This window comes from Epinephelus lanceolatus, chromosome 13 (genome assembly GCF_041903045.1).
Source record: "Epinephelus lanceolatus isolate andai-2023 chromosome 13, ASM4190304v1, whole genome shotgun sequence".
Classification (NCBI taxonomy): domain Eukaryota; kingdom Metazoa; phylum Chordata; class Actinopteri; order Perciformes; family Serranidae; genus Epinephelus; species Epinephelus lanceolatus.
Window position 1 is genome coordinate 22874138 of NC_135746.1, and position 22876 is coordinate 22897013.

At 42.0% G+C, this 22876-nt stretch overlaps 1 protein-coding gene across 1 annotated transcript in view; it reads right to left on the reverse strand.

Moving 5' to 3' along the window:
* Positions 1-14434: 14434 nt before the first annotated feature.
* Positions 14435-22876, reverse strand: part of fut8b (fucosyltransferase 8b (alpha (1,6) fucosyltransferase)) — a 132163-nt gene continuing 123721 nt past the window's right edge. Inside the window, exons 8-10 of the mRNA XM_033648916.2 lie at positions 17925-18101; positions 17634-17784; positions 14435-14917 (exon numbers count right to left, since the gene is read on the reverse strand). Of these exons, the coding sequence (XP_033504807.1) occupies positions 14579-14917; positions 17634-17784; positions 17925-18101 (667 nt within the window). The 3' untranslated portion in view covers positions 14435-14578. The remainder of the gene's footprint in view (positions 14918-17633; positions 17785-17924; positions 18102-22876) is intronic.

Consider the following 22876-nt stretch of genomic DNA (forward strand, 5'->3'; position numbering starts at 1 on the left):
TTAATTATGCTACTTACACCATCATCTGGGTTTGGACGGAGCCACTCATTCAACGATAACGCTGTCCTGACCCAATAACATTGTGCCAGCCATCTAGTCTCCCTCCCTGGTGAGTCAGTGTCTCAACTTTGAGCTGTGAAACCCCTTTAACATTGTTAACCATGTTATCACTGTTAGATCTGTTAGCAGTGTCCGACATGGCTGGTAGTGCTAAAATAATCAGCAATGCTAAAAGGGATACGCGGCCTCTTACCAATCAGGATGACCTGAGGAGAGACTGGAAGGTGGCCACCATGTTTCCGCAGCAAATAGCAAATGTGCGAATCCTTGGATAGTGAAGGAACAACCCGCCCTATGCTCCCTATGATTGGCTAGTACTCGTTGTCTTTGTTGGTTGGATTGGTTAGGTTTAGGCAAGAGGAGTCAGACTGGTCAGGGTTAGGGTAAGAATGTCAGGGCAAGCCAAACAGATGCAGAGTAAGGCACAGTAAGGTGGGCCATTCCTTTACTGTCCTAGGATTCACAAATTGGAATCCCCTTACCAGTGGTAATTGCAGAATAAATGGTGCTGCTAGCCAACTCCCACCTGACCAAGCTTAACAGTTAAGACTTGAGGGTGGGCTAAACTACGTCTAAAACTCACTTCTGCATCTTAACGCAGCTACCAGGCTGTCTGTCAGCAAAGCAAACAGAACATTTTTTAAAAGGCAGGACATTAACATCACAAAACAGTAAAATTTCACCACCTCTAAATGGATAGCACTTTAAAGAGTGGCACAAAAGCTCACCAAGTCAATTTGGTGCAGGACTAAAAGGAGAGGCATGTGGTTTTTCACTTTTGCTTTTTTTCTGCTTAAAAAATAAACCAGTAATCAGTGTGAGGGTATTGAAAGCAAAATTAACCAAAGCTGACATCCCTGATCCCAACACACAATCCTTAATATCAACAAAGAAATTACAGAAAGAGACAAAGAGAAAACAGAGTGCATTAGAGAGAGAAAGACTGGATGAGCATAAAAAATTCAACAAAAAATGAAAACCCTTACAAGCAGAGTGTGAAATATACAATGAAAATTCAACTTTTTCTGTGGGAACCCAGTAACTAGACAGCGCAAGCATATGCTTCACTAAACTGAAGTCTTACAATCCTTACCATATGTCACTTTTTTCTATTAAAATCGATCATTTTTCTATTTTCAAAGTAATAAAACAGCTGATGTAGATGGATTTGTAGGTGGTCTGTGCCTTTAAGTAGTAGCTAGGCTGATGTTTCAGTCTTCAGGGTAACTGCGAAGTAAAACTCTGAAGGAAACAAAGTAAATGTGCTCAAGTGTAAATGTATTAAACTAGCAAAACATCTAGCTACTCAGCTTAACCTACAGGCTGTAGGGGACTTTTTTCATTTTTAGGGTAAAGGGGTTGGGGGGCATTCACCCCTGTCAACCAGCTGTTTCGTTCTTCAGCCCAATTAAGAATAAAAGTTGAGTTATGACAACACTTCTAATAAAGTCTTGAGTTTCACAATATTAAAATCTCTTAAAGCCCAGCTAGTTCTAAAGAGCTTAGCATCACGCATCAAAATATCAAAGGTTAACCTTAGAAATGAACGCGTTAGCTCGGTTGGTTGGCTTCTCCAGAGTTCAGTCAGAGATACTGGATGAAGCGAGATACCCAACTCAGCTCACTTCCTGATTCAGTGACATCAGCGCCACGCCCCCATAGGAGATTTGCTGCAGCTCTGAATGTATTGTCGTCAATGAGGAAAATGAACATGATCACAATTTATGGTCAATTCTTTCGCCCAGTAGTCACTAAAGTAAATATTGGGTTCATTTTCCACAAGCCACACATCTTACCAACATTCTGACACTAAAGCTGCATTTTTCATCCGCACAGATCAAGAGAAAGTTAACTTTGTTTGAGCCCTGTCCATCTCAGAAAACAAGTTCTCGCAAGATCTCGTGATCTTGATAAACAGGCGGTAAAATCACAGTTAGTGCAATAATAGGAAGAATGTATTTTCATTCCACCTGCTTCTTGATCCGCATACACAGACATCCACAGAGCCTCTGTTCAACACGGTGGTGGGGAGGGGGGGGGGTTGAGGGAGAACAGGCTCTGATTGGAGGGAGAGCTAATCACGCCCACTTAGGAGACAGGAAGAGTAACCGTTTTCTTAACATTGGATAAGCCTACAGTTGGGTATCTCCCTTCATCCAATATCTCTGGTTCAGTTATTCGGCTCAGACACCGGAAACCACGAGCACCATTATCCATTCATAATACGGGCATTGTAACCAAGAAAGATGAAAAAACCATAGACTGTATAAGGAAAAAACATTATAACTCCTTACCTCTGAGGCGGTCCTGAGGTGTCCATTCTTTAATTATTTATATTCCTTTAGTGCATAAGGGTCCACCGATCAAAACATTTAAAAGGGTTTTTCATAAAAGAAAAGAAAATCCAGAATATTGTCGTGTTAAGTTCATTGCTAACCGTGTATGCTAACTTCCGGTTGTTCTTTAAACGGACGGTGGACATTTTTGCATTTGTTTTTGCAGTGTTGTTGGGTACGCTTGTTTTTGTTACCTTATTGACTACATTAAAAGAGTGTCCCCGAGCTTTTCTGTGTATTGTTCACTCCGGGAGAACCCCACATATATAGCATGCGCTCTCAGGGCTAATGTGCTCTGTTATGTACCTCTGCGGATACCGTACTGCAAATTTAAAGGCCCTTGTCATGGTGACAGTAATTATGTAATGCGACATATTTTGCTTAATATTTGGAGTACAAAAAAATACTGGTATCATTAGAAAGTTTAAAACCTCCTCATTCCAGCATTGAATAAAACTTAAAATGTGTTTCAGACTTAATGTGACAAAATGATAGAGTAAGTCATTTATCAGTTATAGGTACTGGTAGGGCTGTACAATATGCAAACATAAATAAATAAATAAAATTAAACTAAAATATATATATATATAATTTTAAATATTTTGATTGCAATATGTGTCATGATTGTAGTAGGAATGGTAATTTCTGTATTTAATTTTCACTGAAAAAATATAAAATGATTACAATGTGATTTTTGCTTAGGTCTGTACCCAACAAGCATGTTCCCTTGTGTCTGGAATGTGATTTGTGGGCCAGGTCATCTCTGTAGCACCTCAAAGCTTCATTTGTATTGGTATGTTGTGACACACTTTACCTTTATCAAAAACATACAGCTCCTGCAATTGAGATATTGCACTTGGCCATACTGCAATTTTGATAATATTTCGATTAATAATGCAGCCCCAGGTCTGAGTCTGGAGAGGATGGCGTCTGGATCTGGGTATGAGGGATGGCAGGTTGACAAAGTGGATGCATTTTGGTCATTTTGCTAACAATGGGGATGGCGTCCCCCCTCGTCTCCCTTCAAATCGCCTATAGAGTCTCCACACAGTGTTCCAGGGATAACATTTTTCTGTAGGCCAATGTGGAAGTTAGCGCCGCCCTGGTTCCCTCGTCAGACAACTTCTGGAATTTTTCCATTGGATTTTGGATTATTGCAGAAAATAAGCTCTGTGGCAAACTAAATTTTATGACAGTCTTTATTTCACCGTGCTTGATTACCAGATAAAAACACAACGGTAGACCTCCCAGCAACATGCAGTTAGTATCCTCACACAGATTTCATCTGCTAAATGCTGATGACAGACTGACTGCCCTGCATGCTGATGACCCACTGTAGTTAAAACTCTGTGCTGTTGTTGGAGGCGTAACAGGGAGTGACGAGGAAAAGTGCAGCACAGACAGACTGCACCAAGTTAATCACCACACAAAAATTAATTGCCCTTAATAGGGTATAACGTTATATAATTAGTATTCAGTTTTTATTCCCCCAATCAAATCGTTTCCCTGCAGCTCGATAGCACATGATCCATGGTGTGGTACTGGTCCGTGGCCTGGGGATTGATAACCTCTTATCTAAACCACTTTATTTAATGGCAAAAACCAAACATGAACGGTACTAATTATCCCTCGTGGCACAGGCAAACGGTGCGTGTGCAACGGTGGTAAGTGCAGCTGGTCTGGGAAGATGGTTGGATGTTTACTGCGTACAGTCTGGGGAATAATTTCATAGTGTACCTTAATTTTCTGCTGCAAATAAGTTTGAACCGAGGGTTTAGTTAGAGGCCCTGACAGCGTACTGTATTTTCCTAGTCAGCTTCTTACTATAAGCAGTGGGGTCTTTTTCTGCATGGACACACTCTTTAATGCCAACAGAATTTTTTCACACTAGAAATTTCTGTATTTTTCTTTTTCCTCTGCACTTTTTTTTAAGCATCATTTGATGAGTCCAGATAACCCATCAAGGGGTTATCTCCAGGTCTGAAAGGTGAAGCAAATGCCAAATTCTTTCTAACGGCCAGCAGGGGGTGACTCCACCAGTTGCAAAGGGATGTTTGATTGTATAGAAGTCTGTTGGAAAATGGCCGTACTTCTCACTTGATTTTTATCCCAGTAAACATTTTCCTGATGAGTTCACGGTCTTACTAACTAGTTTCAAGCCTTCTTCGATACAGCATGATGTTCATTTTCTAAATTATCGTCCCATTTAAAGTAAAATAGATGCTTTTGGACATGGCTACCATGTGACTGACAAGTTGCAATCATGGCGGTATCCTCGGGTTCTCATTGAGCTCCACCCTCTTGTCCAGTATAGTCATTTCTGGCCCCCAAAAAACAAGATGGCGACAGCGAAAGTGCCAGGCTCAGAATGGTAGTTCACAAGCTGGTCAGTGACGTCACATTGGGTACGTCCACCTCTTTCATTCAGTCTATGAAACCCATACACACAGTCCTGATGAGGCAGGTCACCTGAGTTTTTGCCTATTGAACTCTTAATGTGAAATAACTAAGGATGTTTTCTTTATCTAACTTTGATTTCTGTTTAGCCATGAATATTCAATATCATACAGAATTAATTAAGATTTGAGAGGGGCCTTTAAAACCTGAATAATTGTCTGACTTCTCAATGACGCACTTTCATATATCTCAACAACTACTGAAGGCCCATAAGACCTTATAATAAACCACAATTACCCTTTTTAAACACCATCACAACATTACATTCACCGCCATCATTACCATGTATTAATATGCATTATTATGACATCACAGTCTCCGCGCTAATAACACACTTGCTCTTCATCAGGCTGGTAATACAAAGCGCATTGTCTGCTTTGCGACAAAGGAAGCCACAGAGAGTCAAGTGACTGCAGCTCCATTATCTGTGTGACATCACAAAGCTCTCAGAGCAGCTGTGTTCCTCATGAAACTGTCAACAACGCCACTGCTGGGACAGGCAACTCATGACACTTCAACTAAAACCTTTTATCACTTACTGTTACGCCTGCAGGATGATAGCAATATGGAGAACTTTTATGGACTGCTAGTACTATGATACATGAATACGAACATGCAACCTTGTCAGTCTTTTAGTAAAAATCATCTAGGCCCAGTGCAGAGCAGAGTGTGCCACTGAAAGCTTACAGATATAGTGTGAAATCACAGCAGTCTGGCAGTCTGACAATTTAATAAATTACTGAAATATTTACATCCAAACACACTGCTGCCAACCCAACGGGCAGAAAAAATGTTGGAACTGAAAGTCACATTACATTTGTATATTGTTTTGTAGTGCAGTGGTTCTCAACTGGTGGGTTGTGGTCCAAAAGTGGGTCATGGATCCATTCTGAATGGACTGCAAGTGACTCTCAAATGTGTTTGTAAAAAAAACACCACTTCATTTTTAAGTGCAGCTCTGGGGCACAGAGCTTTTATTTTGAAGTGCTGTTTCCTGCTGTAGAGTGAGTGACTAACTGACAGCTACTCAACAGAGACAGCAAACTAGCTCAACGACACGGTCAAGCGCAAGTATGATGCTGAATATATTAAAGTGTGTGGACCTTGAAGTAATAACTATGGAGAAATCTGGACCCTGTAGCTGGACCAGTTGGGAAGCCACTGTTGTAGTGGATAAGCATTTGGTTATGGTTAGGAAAAGATTGGAAAAGATCATGATTAAAAACATCAAGCACATGGATTCAGTGGCTCAAAGGTTGCTGGGAAATGCTAGGATGTGTTGGTGAAAAAGACCCAGGCTCCGTGGCTCAAACACCACTGGGAAATTTTGTAATGTGTTGGTGAAAATCATCCAGATTTGGTGGTTATGTTGCTGCTTGGAAATGCTGCTATATGTTGGTTAAAAACATGCAGGATCAGATGCTCAAATGCCTCTGGGAAACAATGCAGTGTGTCTGTAAAAAAAACCTAAAACGTTGCTGGGAAATGCTGCGATGTGTCAGTGAAAAACACCTGGGCTCAGAGGCTTAAACGATGTGCGAAAATGCCGTGAGTTGTTGGTAAAAAAAAACCCACTCAGGATTCATTGCTCAAATGCCGTTGGGAAACGCTGCAATGTGTTGGTGAAAAACACCCAGGTTCCATGGCTCAAACGCCACTGGGAAACGTGATGTGTAGGTGAAAATCTCACTGGTTTGGTGGCTATAACACCGCTAGGAAATGCTGTGATGTGTTGATTGAAAGCACACAAGTTCAGATGCTCAAATGCTTCTGGGAAACACAACAATATGTCTATGAAAAACACTCAGGTTTGGTGGCTCAAACATTGCTGGGAAGCGCCTCGAGGTGTCAGTAAAAAAACACCCGTGTTTAGTGGCTCAAACGTCGCTGGGAAATGCCGTGATGTGTCAGTGAAAAACACCCATGTTCCATGGCTCCAATGCCATTAGGAAACATTGTGATGTGTTGGTGAAAATCACCCAGGTTTGGTGGCGATATTGCCACTGAGGCCATGTTTACACGAAAACGATCCACTGGAAACAGAACTGTTTCTCATTTTCGTTATGAAAAAAAGTTCTGCATTTAGACGACAACATTTTGATAACAATCGCCGTGCACACGGATCCGCAAAAATGACCATAAACACTGCGGTATACATGCCAGGCCAGTAGTTGGCGGTGTGACGCTTACACTTCCTTCTACAGAGCGGCGATGTATAAAGAAACAAACTGGCAACCGCACGAACGTTTGTCTGGATGGACGACGACACATGCCTAGTGACTGGAAGCGTAATGCGCATGTGCGAAAAGTCTCCGTTTTCAGAGGAACTGCATATTGCAAGTTTACATGACAACAGAGAGGGTGCCGTTTCCAAAAAATTGCACTCTGGAACCCGTTTTCAAAACGTTGCGTTTTCAGGCACCTAAAATGATCGGCCAAAATGCAACTAAAGTTTAACGTTTTCAGTTGAAATCGTCGTATAAACAGGATCTAAGAAATGATGGTCAAACGCCTCTGGGAAACAATGCAATGTGTCTACACAATACCAAAAAAATGCCATGATTTGTCAGTGAAAACCACCTTGGTTTAATTGTTTAAACACCGCTAAGAAACACTGCAATGTGTCAGTGAAAAACACGCAGGTTTCATGGCTCAAATGGTGCTGGGAAAGGCAGCAACATGCCATCCAACCCCCCCCCCCCCCCCCCGTCTGCAGAAACATACGATGTGAACATTTTTCTGTAACGACTGGGCTGCTGCTACAGTAAAGTTTCATCTCATCTTACTGCAACAGTCTAACAATAATCACACTGGTATTAATTTAAACCTCCACCACACTTTAACCACTCCAACCTGGGGTGGCAACCTGCTGAATGAAGCAAATAAAAAACATTCTGCATTCTGTTCATAAAGCCAGGTGATGTGGTAGCAAATGGTTTTTGTAGAGTCTGAAGAGGTATCTGCCTTCCAAATAACAATACAGTCCTCCGGTGTGTCAGCACTCCATTAGAAACACTGATTTATTGGATTCACAGCAGGGATCACAGTTAAGTACAGTACGTGTGCCAAACAAAACGCCTTTGTTCCTCTGAGTGATGATGTACTTCTCTGCGGCTTAAGTTGGCCCTGCTCTGTGCCAAGAATCAGGCTTTATAGAATCAGGTTTATAGTGAGTCGAGATAACAGGTGGGATTTAAAATACTGAGCTAATAAAAGCCAAACTGCGGCCGATTGCGGAGTTGATTTAAGGTGAAGAGGAGAAAGATTCACACCCTACAATCTTCTTTGCCTTGTGAAAAGCCGACAGTTTCTTGTTCGAGTTCCTCCCATCAGCTTTGATGTGGGCCAGGTACTGTAGGGCAGACTTCACTTGTTACTGCTGCGCCAACAGAGTACTGATTGGAGCCGGCCAGGACTACAATAATCATTTCCATTTCCTCTCCCTTTTTCATGAGTCAGTCAGAATTAATTCAGCTGCCCTTTACAAGATTAGAATTCCACAAGGCAATGGCGTACCCACTTATCTCTATATAATATGAATTCCATCAGAGTTACACGGCCACATTGAAATCTCGGTCCGTGTTCTCGGAGCATTAAAGGACAGGTTCACACTTTCTTTTTCAAGTTCGTCTTAAAGCAACACCCACATGCCCACATGTACAGTGGAGTAATCGGTCACTGTAACTGTGCATACTGGCTGTGAATTGATTCCAGTGTAACAGACGAGGGACAAAGTCCAAGGTCTTCAATGTATGCAAAATTTTCAAATTCAGCCGGAGTCAATTTGAGTATCAGGCTACAGTAGTTTGAGTTATTCAAACCAAGCGTGTGTCCTCAGCAGTTAGTCTTTTCAGCTACACAAGCTGCATGGCTTTATGGATGGCATTAGTCGGTCCAACACTCTGGTCCAGACTCAAATATCTCATCAACTGCTGGATGGATTGTCATAACATTTTGAACAGCTGTTCATGGTGTCCAGAGGATGAATCCCAATGACTTTGTTGATCCTCCAGTGCCAATATCAGGCAAACAGAGTGAAATATCTCATCAACTGCTGGATGGATTGTCATAACATTTTGTACAGCTATTCATGGTGTCCAGAGGATGAATCCCAATGACTTTGGTGATCCTCCAGCGCCAAGATCAGACAAACATTTGTGGTTCAGAGTGAAAAATCTCATCAGCTGTTGGATGGATTGCTATGAAATTTGCTGAAGATATTCAAGGTACTGAGAGAATAACTTCTGATGCCCTAAATACCTGGGGCCACTTTCACAAAACACCTTAAGTTAAGATTTTCCTTAAAGTCTGAGTTATGGTTTCTTTAACCAAAATGAGTTTCATGAAACTCCCCTTAAATCTTAGAGGTTTCCTTAAAATGTTCACATGAGTATTTAAGGTTTTCTTCTCATCTCCAATCTGAGGTTCTACACTGACACAAGAACGGTGTTGTTCGAAGAAACAGAACGTTCTATTTTTACATGGATTAACGAACAGTTAAGTTTATCACACAGTCGATTGCTCTGGATAACCACACAGTACATACCAACAGCGCTCTGAATCTACGAACGGTCCAGTTTGTGCCAGAGTATGCTCCAGCACCCAGAGTGACTACTTCCGAATGCACCCTTAGTTAAACCATTGCATGAAAGACCTTAGGTATCACAAGCACAAGTGCCGGCAAACAATACATTCTACATTGTAAAATCTCTTTCAGTGCAGTAAAAGTAAAGTTTTTCTAAGGAAACCTTTTAATACCTGGGGAACAACTGATTCTTGCATCAAATGGTTTAAAAAAATAAAGTGAGACAAATGCAACCATATTTATCTTTTAATGATTTATTACTACGTGATGCCTGTCTACAAACTGTATGATAGTCCTATCATTGGGAAGTGAAGGGTAAAAATGAGAAATGATCTTGCTCGATTAACCATTATTGTGTAAAGGGCCACATATGGTATAATTTAAAAGTCAAGCCGAGGGCCAATTAAAATTGGCCCCCGGGCCAGACTTTGGACATGCCTGTTTAAAGGGATTCTTTGCAACATATTTCGGTAAGTCCCTAAGCTGAAGGGAAGTTAAGCCTTAAGTATCATACTTAAGGAGAGATCTTAAGGTGTTTTGTGCAAATGGTCCCTAATTAAATCAAACACAAAATGAATGATATTCCCATCAGACTCAGCTTTACTTTATGTTTAGTGCCACATATATATGGTAGCATCGTAGCCATCAGACTTTTCAATCAGACTTTTTAATGCACAGTAACTAATGCACTATTAACCTGCTCCCTTCTACTTGTCTTTTATGCTGTATTACTATTTATCCATTATTGTCTTGTGTGTGTTGCCTGAGGGATACACTGCTGCTGTGATAAAGTAATTTCCGCAAGGATTAATGAAGTAGTATTCTTCTTCAACACTCTATAGCAGTGGTTCTCAACTAGTCCAGCCATGGGGTCCGCACTTCTCCTTAGTCTTTCAGGCCATGAAGTTCTACTTCCTGGGTGTAAAATTATCCAGATCTTCTGTAATGTAAGGCCCATAGAGAAGGCACACTATAGAGACTTACAGCAGTCTAGTGGCTAACTTCCACCGGCTGAACAGCTAACTTCCGGTTTAGCCCTTTACTAACTTGCATGGGGATAAAATGATTTAATCATACCTTTCTTCTACACTTTAAAAGGACTTTTCAAACAGATTCCGATAGTGACACAAGTCATTTAATGGGGGTTATCACGCTAAAAAAATGTATCCACTGATTTACAGACGTCCATTTCAAAACTTAAGTCAAAGGGAATAATTCTTTTTGGGTGGTCAGCATTGTCACCTCACAGCATGAGGGTTTCTGGTTTGAACCCAAGGTGGAGGAGCCCCTCTGTGTGGAGTTTGCATGTTCTCCCTGTGTCAGTGTGGGTTTTCTCCAGGTAGTCCAGCTTCCTCCCACAGTCCAAAGACATGCAGGTTAATTGGTGACTCTAAATTGTCCATAGGTGTGAATGTGAGTGTGAATGGTTGTCTGTCTCTATGTGTCAGCCCTGTGATAGTCTGGTGACCTGTCCAGGGTGTACCCTGCCTCTCGCCCAATGTCAGCTGGGATAGGCTCCAGCCCCTCCGTGACCCCCAACAGGATAAGCGGTTATGGAGAATGAATGAATGAATGAATGAATGAATGAATGAATGAATGAGCCCTATGGCACGTGATGGACCTGGAAGTTATAATTCCATGTTTGGCCACAATGTGAAATTGGCTTCAAAGCCTGGTGCTGATCCTGAGGCTTGGTAGAGCTTCATAGAGCTGCTGGCATGGCTGTAAAGTCTTTGTCTTGTTGGTAACAAATTCCTTCTTTGCTTCTTTGTACCTGTACTGCAGCTCAGCAAGGAAACACAGTCTGGGGAGACATCTTTTCATGACCAGTATGAAGAGAACGGGTGGGTGTTACGCTTTCATGATACCATCTCTAGCAGTTGTAACCATCGTATGAGCGCAGTGCAGAGCATTGGCAATTAGCCAATGGGATACACACACACACACAGATTTAAAATATAAAAGTAATGCACACCAAGGATTATAATGAGGTGCTGATCACTGGCAGTAGACTTGATTGTCTAGTGTCGCACACTCTGGCTCCATATGCATTTCTTTTTTTGGTGACGATTCGGCCTTTGGGCCTTCTTCTGTTGTTGATCTTGAAGAAGGTTCAAAGGCCAAAATGTCACCAAAATAAAAGAAATGTATATGGAGCCAGAGTGTGCGACACATGTTTTCTACAATCGCACACACACAGGGACTCAGACGCAGTCAGACCGTGTACCACAGCACAGAACACACACAAAGGTACCGTGACTTCATTCTCTGCTCCGGACGCCATTAATCCACTTTATCTTTACATAGCAAATAGTTGTTTGCTGCTATATTAACGCTCCGAGTGTGGTATACAGAACCTTTAAGACAGATGAAGAGAATTTAACCTGTTGACACATGCGTTTGGAAATGGATGAGCCGCTCAGATGGGCAGGCTGCATTTCAACGCACAACACACACAAATTTATGTGGGAGGCCTGCAAATGGCCTCACTCTGCTCTCAACAAGCTCGGCAACAATTAGACCACAAATGCAGAGAAAGAAAGCCGCCCGCTGAAAAACCTGAATGCTCTCTATCAGGAGCGGAGTCCAATTAACAGAATAATTAACTGAACTAACGTCTCTCTTAAACGACTGTTACAGGCCACTGTGACAGCAACGAGTGCATTTTAATTAAAGTGCCCTCCAGTTAGCGTGTGCGTTTATAAAGCCCACGAGGGACTCTTTCCCAGTGAAGAGAGACGTTCAATGAACTGCTGCACGCCGCATGTGCATTGTGAACGCTTTGTCAACGTGGGCTAAATTGGTTGCGGGTTGTTGTCAGGCAGGGGAAAAAAAAACAAAAAACCAACCCAATAAAACTATTATTCTCCCTCGCACACACCAAAAAGCTCATCTCCGCTACCAGAGCTGCAGCGTTCCTTATGGGTGTCCAATGAAGCATGCAGATCAGCGTCGAAATTAAAGAGGGATCTGTAATGAAACTCCCAGAGCCCCCTCAGTAAGAAAGTAACAAGACAGCCCATAAATAAGACACACAGAACGAGATCATAAACGATTCAGACATGCAGGAAGTAGGAAGTAGGACGCTAGACGAGAGCAGGAAGTCTACCGGTGCGTTTTGGCTCTGCGGGGAGAAATGTTTGGTATTTGGGGCAGAAATGTCATGTAGCTGTCACAAGGAATATTTAAATGAAGGACGGCGATGTCTCTGTTGAAGGTACTGATCTCAGTCTTCAGTTTGAAATGTAAATCATAGATGGAGTTAAGAGTTTTTTGCTCTGTAATGACTGGAAAGTGGATTCACACTCTCGCTGAATGATTTATAAAACAAACTACTTTTTGAAGAGTGTCGCTCTAATCCTGGGATGCGAAAAAAAAATGTGATTTCAATTTCAGGAGCAGGGTCCTCCTTTTTATGGAGATATCAAAAGATGAACTTCAGGTAATGACTTTTTGCTCTTCAAAAATAGATGGATACCCTTCAGGAAATGAACTCTTCAACTGTATATAAAAAAAAAAAGCCCTCAGTTTAGAGCGTGTGTAATGTCGCTGAAGCATGTGCAGCCTGATTGAACGAGCAGGTGTCACCCGTTTAAGAGATGAAGGAGCAGATGGCGAACAGAATCAGACCAAAAGGGAGACAAAAAAAAAATGCTGTGTTGGTTTCTCAAGTTTATTCGATCTGTGGTTATCAAAGACAATGCCCAAGAACATAAGTTATGAAAAAAAAGCCTTCATGGTGGGGACTCTGAGTTTGATATGACATAGCATCATCATTTTTAAACATAGGCATATTTTTCATTTATTTTAAAACAGCAATGTTAAAAAGTAAAAAAACAAACAGATGGACAGAAGAGACAGCAGAGATGCCGAAAAAGGACATTATCTCAGTGGAGTGCTTCTTTTTGGTGAGCCTCGGGACGGCTCCTGTGTCTGTATGTGTGTGTGTGCGTGCACCATGAGTTCACCATACTCCACATAATCTTACCATTGTTCACTAGAGGTCACCAGCGGAGTGACTGGAGTTCACCATTGTTCCAAGTGCTGTGGGAGGAGGAGGAGGAGGAGGGGGGAGGAGGGAGGGACTGCGGACAGTCCCCACTGTCACTGCCAGTCTCCTGCCGGCCACACGAACACGATTCAGTCGGGAGGAAAGCCGGAAATAAAAACACACACTGCTCACCATTAATCAGGCACCAGGTCGTGACATGGCCCCGTTAGACTTAAACAGCACACACAGGCACACTTTGATCACGCACGCATCCGTCCACACACACACACTGTACAGTATACAATGCACAAGCCCCACACGCACGAAATTAAGACTGTTAAAAACACTTGATAAAAGCACAATATGGTAAAAATTAATTGCACATGTAGAGACGAGATGGAGGAAGCACTGTGAGTGGAGCAGGAGGAGGAAGAGGAGGAAGGGGGAGCAGCAGTGAGCATGGCAAGAAGAAGATACAGTACATTCAGTAAACGAAAACAAATCAGGAGAAAAAGAAACAAAAAAAAGGCAAGATTAGAATCAAAACCACTGAAAAGAATTAAATAAAAATCAAAACACTTTTTTCCAGTTTGTCATCTCTCTCTCTCTCTCTCTCTTTTTTTTTTTTTTTTTTTAATATCAGTCATTGATTCGGAGCTCACTCTGGGGCGTGTGTGTCTGCCAGTCTTACAGTAGTCCCAGTCCTGTCCCCGGAGACGAGCTCGGTCAGTTGTGTAGATTTTAATTGTTTTTCTTGCTTTATTTAAAATCAATGTTCACGTCTACATCTCTACAGAGCACGACGTCAGAGCGCCGGGCGCAGGGGGAGGGGCGGGGAGGGGGAGGGGGGAGTAGTGGTAGGGTGCAAGTCTTCCATGACCTGACATATGCACAGGCGTTTTACACAAGTGCACACACACATTCGCGCACGCATACGTAAACACACGCGCTCTCACATAAACACACAAGAGTGCATTCTCGTTCCTATCACCCCTGGGTACAGGATTTTTCTTTTCTTCCCAGCTTAGCGCACTGAGTACGCCTCTCTTTTCTGTACAAAAAGCAGCCTCCTTCCCTGGAATCGGAGTCTGCGTGTTTCTCCTCGCTCCTCTTCTTTTATTTTTTTCATTTATTTACTTATTTATTTATTTACTTCTTTTGAGAGTTGAGCAGTTTGTCTGCCTCGGGGTACGTCGGGTACTTCACCGTCTCGATTTTCTCTTTCACCTTGTAGGAAGGGTAGAGGCCGGTGCGGCCCAGTTTGCGGTTGATGCCTTTGGAGTATCCGTCCCAGTGGTTGCCCGCCACGCCGATCACATCTCCAGGCTCCAGGGGAATGTCTTCGCTGTTGCGCGGCTGGTGGGGGTAGATGGCGATCTGGTTGTGGGCGTTCTGACCTCCAAAGTAGTAGATGTCATCCAGGGAGTAGAAGAAAGAGGAGGCGTCTGGATGCAGCGTCTGCATGATCTCGTACGCCACACGGCAGACCTGAAACGGGAACACAACCGGGGGTTATTTTCTCGGATCTATAAATGCACATACATGTATCCGTCTTGATACAACAAAGCCGAAGAGGCGAGACAACACGCTGGTGGAGCCCTCCAGCCCTGGTGGAAGAGGGATAAATTCTGCTAAACGATTCAGTCCGGTCAGATCCTTGAGGTGGACTATTAAACCCAGAGTGTGAACAGGAATTATGCGGCTCACACATTATTTTTAGGGTTGGCAGGAAGCCCGTCCACTCCATGTTATAATAACTCTCTATAAAAAAGCACTTCAGGAGCTGAGATGATCAGAACAATGGATGACAAATGGCATTGTAACGTCAAAGCCGTGATAAATGGGCTTTGAAACATGTGAGTGAAACTGGGACAATGGGCTCGTTGACAATCACATGACGCCATGTGACAAACTGGAAACATCAAGTGATGATTGTCTTCCTGCAGCTCCACTTCAACACAAAGCCATTTTGTTTTCCAAAGCTCTGCTCATAACTCATAATGTAATCAAGGTGTTTTTGTTTGCAAGTTTGCCGTTAATTACGGTTTTATCTCTGTTATTGGTTATTCTTCTTCTTCTTCTTCTTCTTCTTCTTCTTCATCAGTCGTAAGTGTCAAATAATCAACATACAAAAAGCATTTTGACTTTAAAAACCTATTATTTATCTCCAAACAACAGTTGGACTAATACTTTTTTTTTCAAACTGAAACAGTTTTTGAAGAGGAATCACTCATCTGGTCATGAATTAATAATCTGCTGCTTCTTGTTTTATGGCGTTTTATTGTATTATAGTGTCTTGTACTGTTCCGTCTGTATTTTCTTGTTGAGTTTTGTGTTAATGTACGTATTTATCGCTGAGTTTGTGTTTTAAACTGTCTCTTGTGTATTTTTTATTGATTTTTATGTATTTTAAAGACCTGTCTAGGGACGGGCTTTGCAAAGTAGCTGAGGCTACAAATAAACTTTAAATAAATAAATGAATAATACATTTTATAATAAGGTCAAAATATTCAAGAGCTTTGAGCCACTTCTAGTAGCCTTCATCTGTGGATATAGTTAGCTGTTCTTTTAGGGATGGTTGTATTGCTACCATGTGACCTAAGCGTAGAAGCAGTCTGCTCATGTGACTACAGGTGGCCGCACGTAGGTAATGTAATAACATACCTTTGGGAACGCCATTCGCTGATGAAGACCACCACATGTGGCTGACATCTCCAGATTTTTATGTCAAACCAGTTGTTTATTTAATACTGTAATACTTAGTATTCAGTAACATGTCAAGGAAGTTTTATTTTAAGGGGATCAGCACATACAAACAAAGCGAACAACCTCCAGGGGAAAGAAAAATGAAGCCAACACCAAGTGTCAAAAACTGTAGTTCCTCTAATGACCACTTGAGGCTGGCTCCAGAAGCAAGTTAATCCCCATAGACTTTCATGTTAAAATGCCCAACTTAACAACAGAAATAAACATGTTTACAGCCTGGTACAAAACCTGTTTTGGTCTTTATGGCCAATTTCCCCCTAAATGACAACTGTACGAGGCTGAATTTGTGATATAACTCACATGGTAACTTTTTGCTAGGGGTTAAGTCACACACAATTAAACAGTAACTAAACTTCCAAACCACTTTTTCCATCTGAAAACCAATGTGTGGGTATATGTAATGGGTTGGACCAGGTTCAAAATTGTGTGAGCTTATTGGCTGGGTTAGGTAGGTTTTTTTTTTTTTTTTTAACAGATGAATAAAAACATAATATTAAAAAGCAACTGCTGTGCGAGCAGCCGCCAGGCTCCGTGCTGGGCTCTCTGTCCTTCCTCCAGAAGCTGGGAGCTTCTCTGGTGGGAAAATGCAGTATGATGAGTCCATTTTCCCGCTGGATGTGCACCACCACACGGCCAGTGTGTCCTGGGTGGTAGAAGCCGACTATGCTTTTTGGGGGGATCGGGCTTGGTCAGGGTCAGGCTCAGTATTTTATGCAAGGATCTCAGAAGGGCTGGGTTCGGACTCCAGCTCACACTGGTCTGGTTGGGATTGTAATTTTTTCGGCCCTTTGAGAACTCTTAATTGCCTTGGCAATATGGGGGGTTGAGCTTCTAAAAAAGCATGTGAGTTGGAGTTTTGAGTTTCGATTATCAAAAGTCTTTCCCAGATTCATAAATTCTTAGACATGATGTTATATGTATGCATAGCAACTGCTCTCTACTGGTTGAAACCTGGATTTTGCAATTAAATGTTGCTACTGGTTGATCTGGTGGCAGGTGATGTAAATGGTAGCCCCTTTACCCTGACCCCTACTCTGCGGCATGAACCACAGTCTATGAGTCAGGTCCACCCCTCACTCTGTCACAGCTCCACCCTCTCGTCCAAATATGATCACTCACGGATCCAAAGATGGTGACAGCAAAAATGCCAAACTTGAGGCTTCAAAATGGGAGTCCACAAATCCATGGGTGACGTCACCATGACTCCTTCCATTATTTTTATACAGTCTTTGATACTAATACAAAACCAACATGCATCCACTGGCAGCACGCATCAAAATTCCAGTCAGCTCTCCATGTTCGTTTGGACTGCTTTCATCCTAACATCAAATCCATCCCAACCTTCACTTTCAACAAAATATCAGAAACACAAAAACACATAGCTTGAAAGTACCACGTCATGCTGCCTCTTAATGTGGACTGCGGAGAGTGGACTGACCTGTGAGGAGAAGGTGCAGACCAGGAAGTCGGTCTGAGACAGGAAGTGAATGTCCAGGATGACTCCTCTCAGTGAGTTCTCAGTGTAGCGGTTGTGAAGGCCCGCCGACCACGAGATGGAGTTATCACTGATGAACTCATAGTCTGGATACCTGGATGGGAAACAAAGTCAGGAGTCAGGGTGAGATAAAGTCACAAGACAAGAGGTACTCAAAGAAACTGGAAAACACGCCCTCACGTACCCACAATGACCATCAACACACACACAACACACACACATCTGGTCACTGACTTGGTCTTGGCTTCCTGCAGCAGGGAGGGATCGTCAGTGGCCAGGTAAACTCGTTTCTTGTCGACATGAACACGTCTGGCCAGATGTTGGAACTGTTCCTCCACATGCAACATGTACTCCTCTATGGGGTGGAAGGCCGCCTCCGTCCCCACTTTATCCGTCCTCCTCACATGGACTCTGCACACACACAGGCACACACACAGCCTTACAAACCAGCGCTGTACCTTACAACTGCTGTAAATGAAATGCTTTTTATCATAGTTTCACTGCTTTATTGGTTGCTTTCATATATTTTTCATAAAGTTGTATTTGAGTTTTGGACTTTACACTCTAAGCTAGTACTGAGTATTACTCACCCCTTATTTAAGGTAATCAAAATTGAAGAAGTGCAAGACTTTGCTTTTTATTTACTTGGCAATGAACCTTTTTCAATCTCTTCGTACTAAATATGTTAATTATTTGTAGTACACATTTTTCATTTGCAATTTCTGTCAATGTGGTTTTTTGTCTAATAGGGCGACACCAATATATCATTTGACCTGTGTCACATGAGCTCTTAAATTGCACACCTGTTTCCAATGCATTTCACACCCTGATAAAGACTCTAGTGGAAACACGTTGGTTTATCCATGTATTAATAAAGGAATTTTAACTACAGTCAGAGAGCTTTGGATGCATTTTTGGACTGTCTGCCTGTACCATGGACTTGAACACTGAGTGAGCTGGCCAGTCATTGGTTTTTATTTTCTTAATTTGTTTACCTAAAAAATCCTGCAAGCACTTTTATTTCTTTGGCAAATGTTAGTTCCACTGCTGAGATTTCACAAAAAGTAGTGCTATGATTTTGCATGTTACATGGACTGTGTCAAATAGAAATATGGATCCTACTATCTGACTGAATAAAAAGGCAACCTTTTTATTTATATGATGGTGTGTTCTTTATACTATGACAGTTTTCCTAAAATTCGATGAAAAAACCTTGCTTACATTATCGCAGTATAATGAATCTTAACCCTTGTATTGTGATTTGTATTGTATTGCCAGATTCTTGGAGATTCAATACACAGCCCTACTAATTGGACACCAAAATACACCATCCTCACATTGATACCTTGTTTAAGTTACAATAAACCATTCGAATCACAAATGGTAGCTTCTATTTCACACCAGGGTACTACGGACAGCTACCTAACAGAGACAGCAAACTAGTTCGAAGACACGGCCAAATGCGAGTATAACACTGAATATATCAAACTGTGTGGACCTTGAGCTAATGACTGAGGAGATATCTGGACCCCTTGGCTTGACCAGTTGGGAACCGCTGCTTTAAGGTATCGACCAAAATAACCCAATACCAATGAGTATCGAAACTTCTCCAGTCAAACGATAACCTGTATTCAATCTTTTTTTTTGTACCCAGATCTACAAAAAAAGACTATTTGTATGGTTTTGGTTCTGGTTTTTCTACACTTGAATGCTACGTGCGATTGGCTCACTACTGCAGCAGATACAACCCAGACAGTCTGTGGTGTAGCGTAAGTAAAGGTGTTTTTGATTGAGTTGGCAGTTCAGTATGACAAGATGCCACCAAAATGTTTAAAAGTATGGCTACCCTGGATGCCTGTGGCATTTGCTGGCATTTTACGCAACTGAATGCTTCCATTGACATGATGGGTATCGAATTGAGTAGGAAGGAAAGGTATCAAATGACATACTCTATCGGCATTTGTATCATTTAAGGGGTACTGGTATTGGCTCTGGCCATAACATTTGCTCTACCAAGTTCTTCCGTTTGAGTTGCAAGAACTTCCTATTTTAACACCATGAAGCAATGTATGTTTGTGGGGGTTTTTCTGCCTTTTTTTTCCAGAAACACACCCATTCTTTGCCTGAATTACGAAGTGAGAAACCAAGTAAGAAATGGCATCTTGCCTGCTTCATCTGAATTAATTTTGGTGTTTAGAAACACTCAGGAAAGGGTGCTTGAACAAGACAGACAAACTTTTCTCAGACACACAGGATTTACAAATGCTTGCATTGTTCTATTGTTTCATGCGCAGCAACAAAAAGAAGAGTTCTTCAGGCTGTCCCGCAGGTTTGTTTTAAAGAGTGGATGATTCAAAAATGAATCATAATTAAGAACAACAAGGTGACTGACTGCTGATAAATCAATAGCAACTCCAAGGACCTCACTTCTAAAATCCGACAGTGGTGAAGCTAAGATGGGATGACACTGATGTACTTTTATGTACTTTTTATTTAGTGTGTTTTTTATTCTCATTGGGAGAACCTAACTCAGCAGTCAGTGTTTTGATGTTGACGTGTATTCATGTGTTGTAAAATAAAAATGGCTCTTCAGCTTGAATGGCGTATCTTAGAAATCTTTCCATTGTTGGTATAAATGCAAACAAAGGAACAATGGGCCAAAAGACAAAGAAATAAAAGGAAAATAAAAGGCAAGTGGTGACAGAGAGGGAGGAAGTTTAAGAAACAGAGTGAGAAAGAAAGAATGGACAGACAGAGAAATATCCAACACAACTGTTATTTTTTCTGTGTCCTTGTCATTGCTCGCAGCAAGCAAGGACAAAGAGAGACTGCTGTCACCGGCTGTACGTATGAGGAAAAAGAGCACAGCTTGTAAACAGAAGAAAAGATGGGCAAGAACGGAGACATTCCCTCCCCTGACAAAGCGGCATCCCTCAAACTGATAGACACTGAAACGCAATTTTATTCCACCCAGAACTATTCAATTACAAAACTACCCAGCCACATCTGCATTGTGACTTCTGGCCTTGAGGAGCAAATGAAATTTTAAAAATCTAAGATGGAAAAAAAAGAGAGACACATTCTGCAACCTTGAATTCAGGGAAATATGGAGTGTAGACTTTTTCCCCACTTTCACACAGCTCCTCCTGGGAGCTTCCCAGTACAACCAGCTGTCTGCAGCTGACCACGGAGCAGCTCCACTGGAGCATCTGGGTTCAAGAGCCCTTTTTTAAAAGACACTTGGTGAAGAATATTAGCCCTTCACTTCCCCCATTCAGGATTTCCCAGTTGCTTTAAGGATTCAAACAGCTTCTCTAACCTCAAGGCTGCCTCCAGCTCTTTGGTGAAAATGCGGCAGAGGAATAGAAGTAAAAGAGGAAGAGTAGGGGGTTCAGAGAAAGAGAATAAACAGGCTGTACCGAATTTCTACCACTGGCCAGTGATCAATCAGTGACCTGGGGATGGGCGCCGTAGAAATAGACCCTTTATTTACGTGACAAATAAAACCCAAAGAATAGAGTGTGTGAGTGGGCGGCAGGGGTGTCGGAGTCTTTCATTTGGTGTCTCTCTGCTTGGACAGAGGTCTTGACTCCAGGCTTTTCCATCCTTTTGTCAGGGTCTCCTCTCTCCTGCTCCCTCACGTCTTTCATGTCTACTGTTTTTTTGTTCCTGTGAACTCTCTTTTTGTCTTGCCCTTTTCTCTCTCCGTCAGAGCAGCACAGGCCGCACCGAGGCATTTCTTAGCTCTTAGCCATCTCCTCCCTCCCCTCCCCTCCCCTCGCCCCTGCGCTCCCCTCCCCAGAACTCTCCCACACTACTGCCACAATAATTGAATTCATTTCTCTCTATTCACACTGTACTGGCGAGGCAGGGCGATCCTTGCAGTGGGCGTAAAAGCATACATTAGAGACATCAAACACACCCACACTGCACGCAGCAACTGCTGATTCTGGCAGATTGTGACAATAACAAAAACACCAAATAAACGGTTTGTTTGACAAAGACCTCTGGATGCCCATCAACTGCCCATGAAGAAGAAAATTACCATATTACGACTATACTTGCTGCAGAATCACTGCTTATGCAACAGCGCTTTGACATCAAAACATGTCAAAGTTGTTCTTAAGAACTCTAAGTCCCGCCCCTTTTCGTTGTGTGCTCAAATAACAGCTGAGTAAGCCTGGTATCCTGCAGAACCTCCGTCAATCCTTCCCTTTCCTGTTATACAAGATATTCAAAGTGCAAGGCTTGTCTACGGTAAAAATAAAACCAAATTTTGAAGTTGGTTAAAAGATCTGGCAGAGGAACCAGTAAAAGCATTGGTGTCACACTCTGTACAGATACATTATGTTGTATAGTATATCTTAAGTTAGCTAATGTTAGCAAAATACAAGCTTACGAGCTAGCTAACATGTAGCTATATCAAGATGAGTAACTCTAATGTTAGATCAACAATAGCCCCGTTTCCACCACCACCTTTTTTTCTGTTTCCACTGTGGATGGTACCAATGGAACCGTTACGTACCGTCCCCATTTTTGGTCCCCCGTCTGTTGGGGTACCTAGCACACAGATCTGGAACTAAAAGGTGGAGCTGTGAACACTGCGGTCTGTTGATTGGTCAGCAGCAGGAGTTGTGGCTTCCAAAGGTACCATACTGAAAGTGTTTGGTGGAAACGGGGCTAAAGTCAGCCAGGTTTGATTCCTCCTCATTTCTGTGGTAGCGTTTAAGAGATTTGGAAAAGGACAGAAAGGTTAGTTGGTTGCTGACATACTTTTAAGATGACACAAATTATCATTTGCTATAAAAGATCATGGCTAACGTTCCTTTGTATATATTATCTCTGTATGGCTATGTTCAGCCCAGAAGTAACTTTTGGTGTTAATTTGCATCGTCGAGCAGGATCAGTCAATTACAGATGGGTGACAAATTAAAGCAAAGGGCAACCTTAAGTGTATGTTAAGACGTTTGGCCACCTCGAGCAAAGACTATATGAGTCTGTGAAACTCTACTGGACTTTTTCCTTTAATTTGTCACTGGACTTTATATACTTTTTGAAAAATAACAGATGACAAACTCAAACTTGTCCTCGAGTCGTGTGCTTCAGTATTGTGTAAATCAAATTTAGTGGAAGTAAAGATATGTGATCATTTTGTGAAAATTTCAAGTAAAATCAATATGTTACAC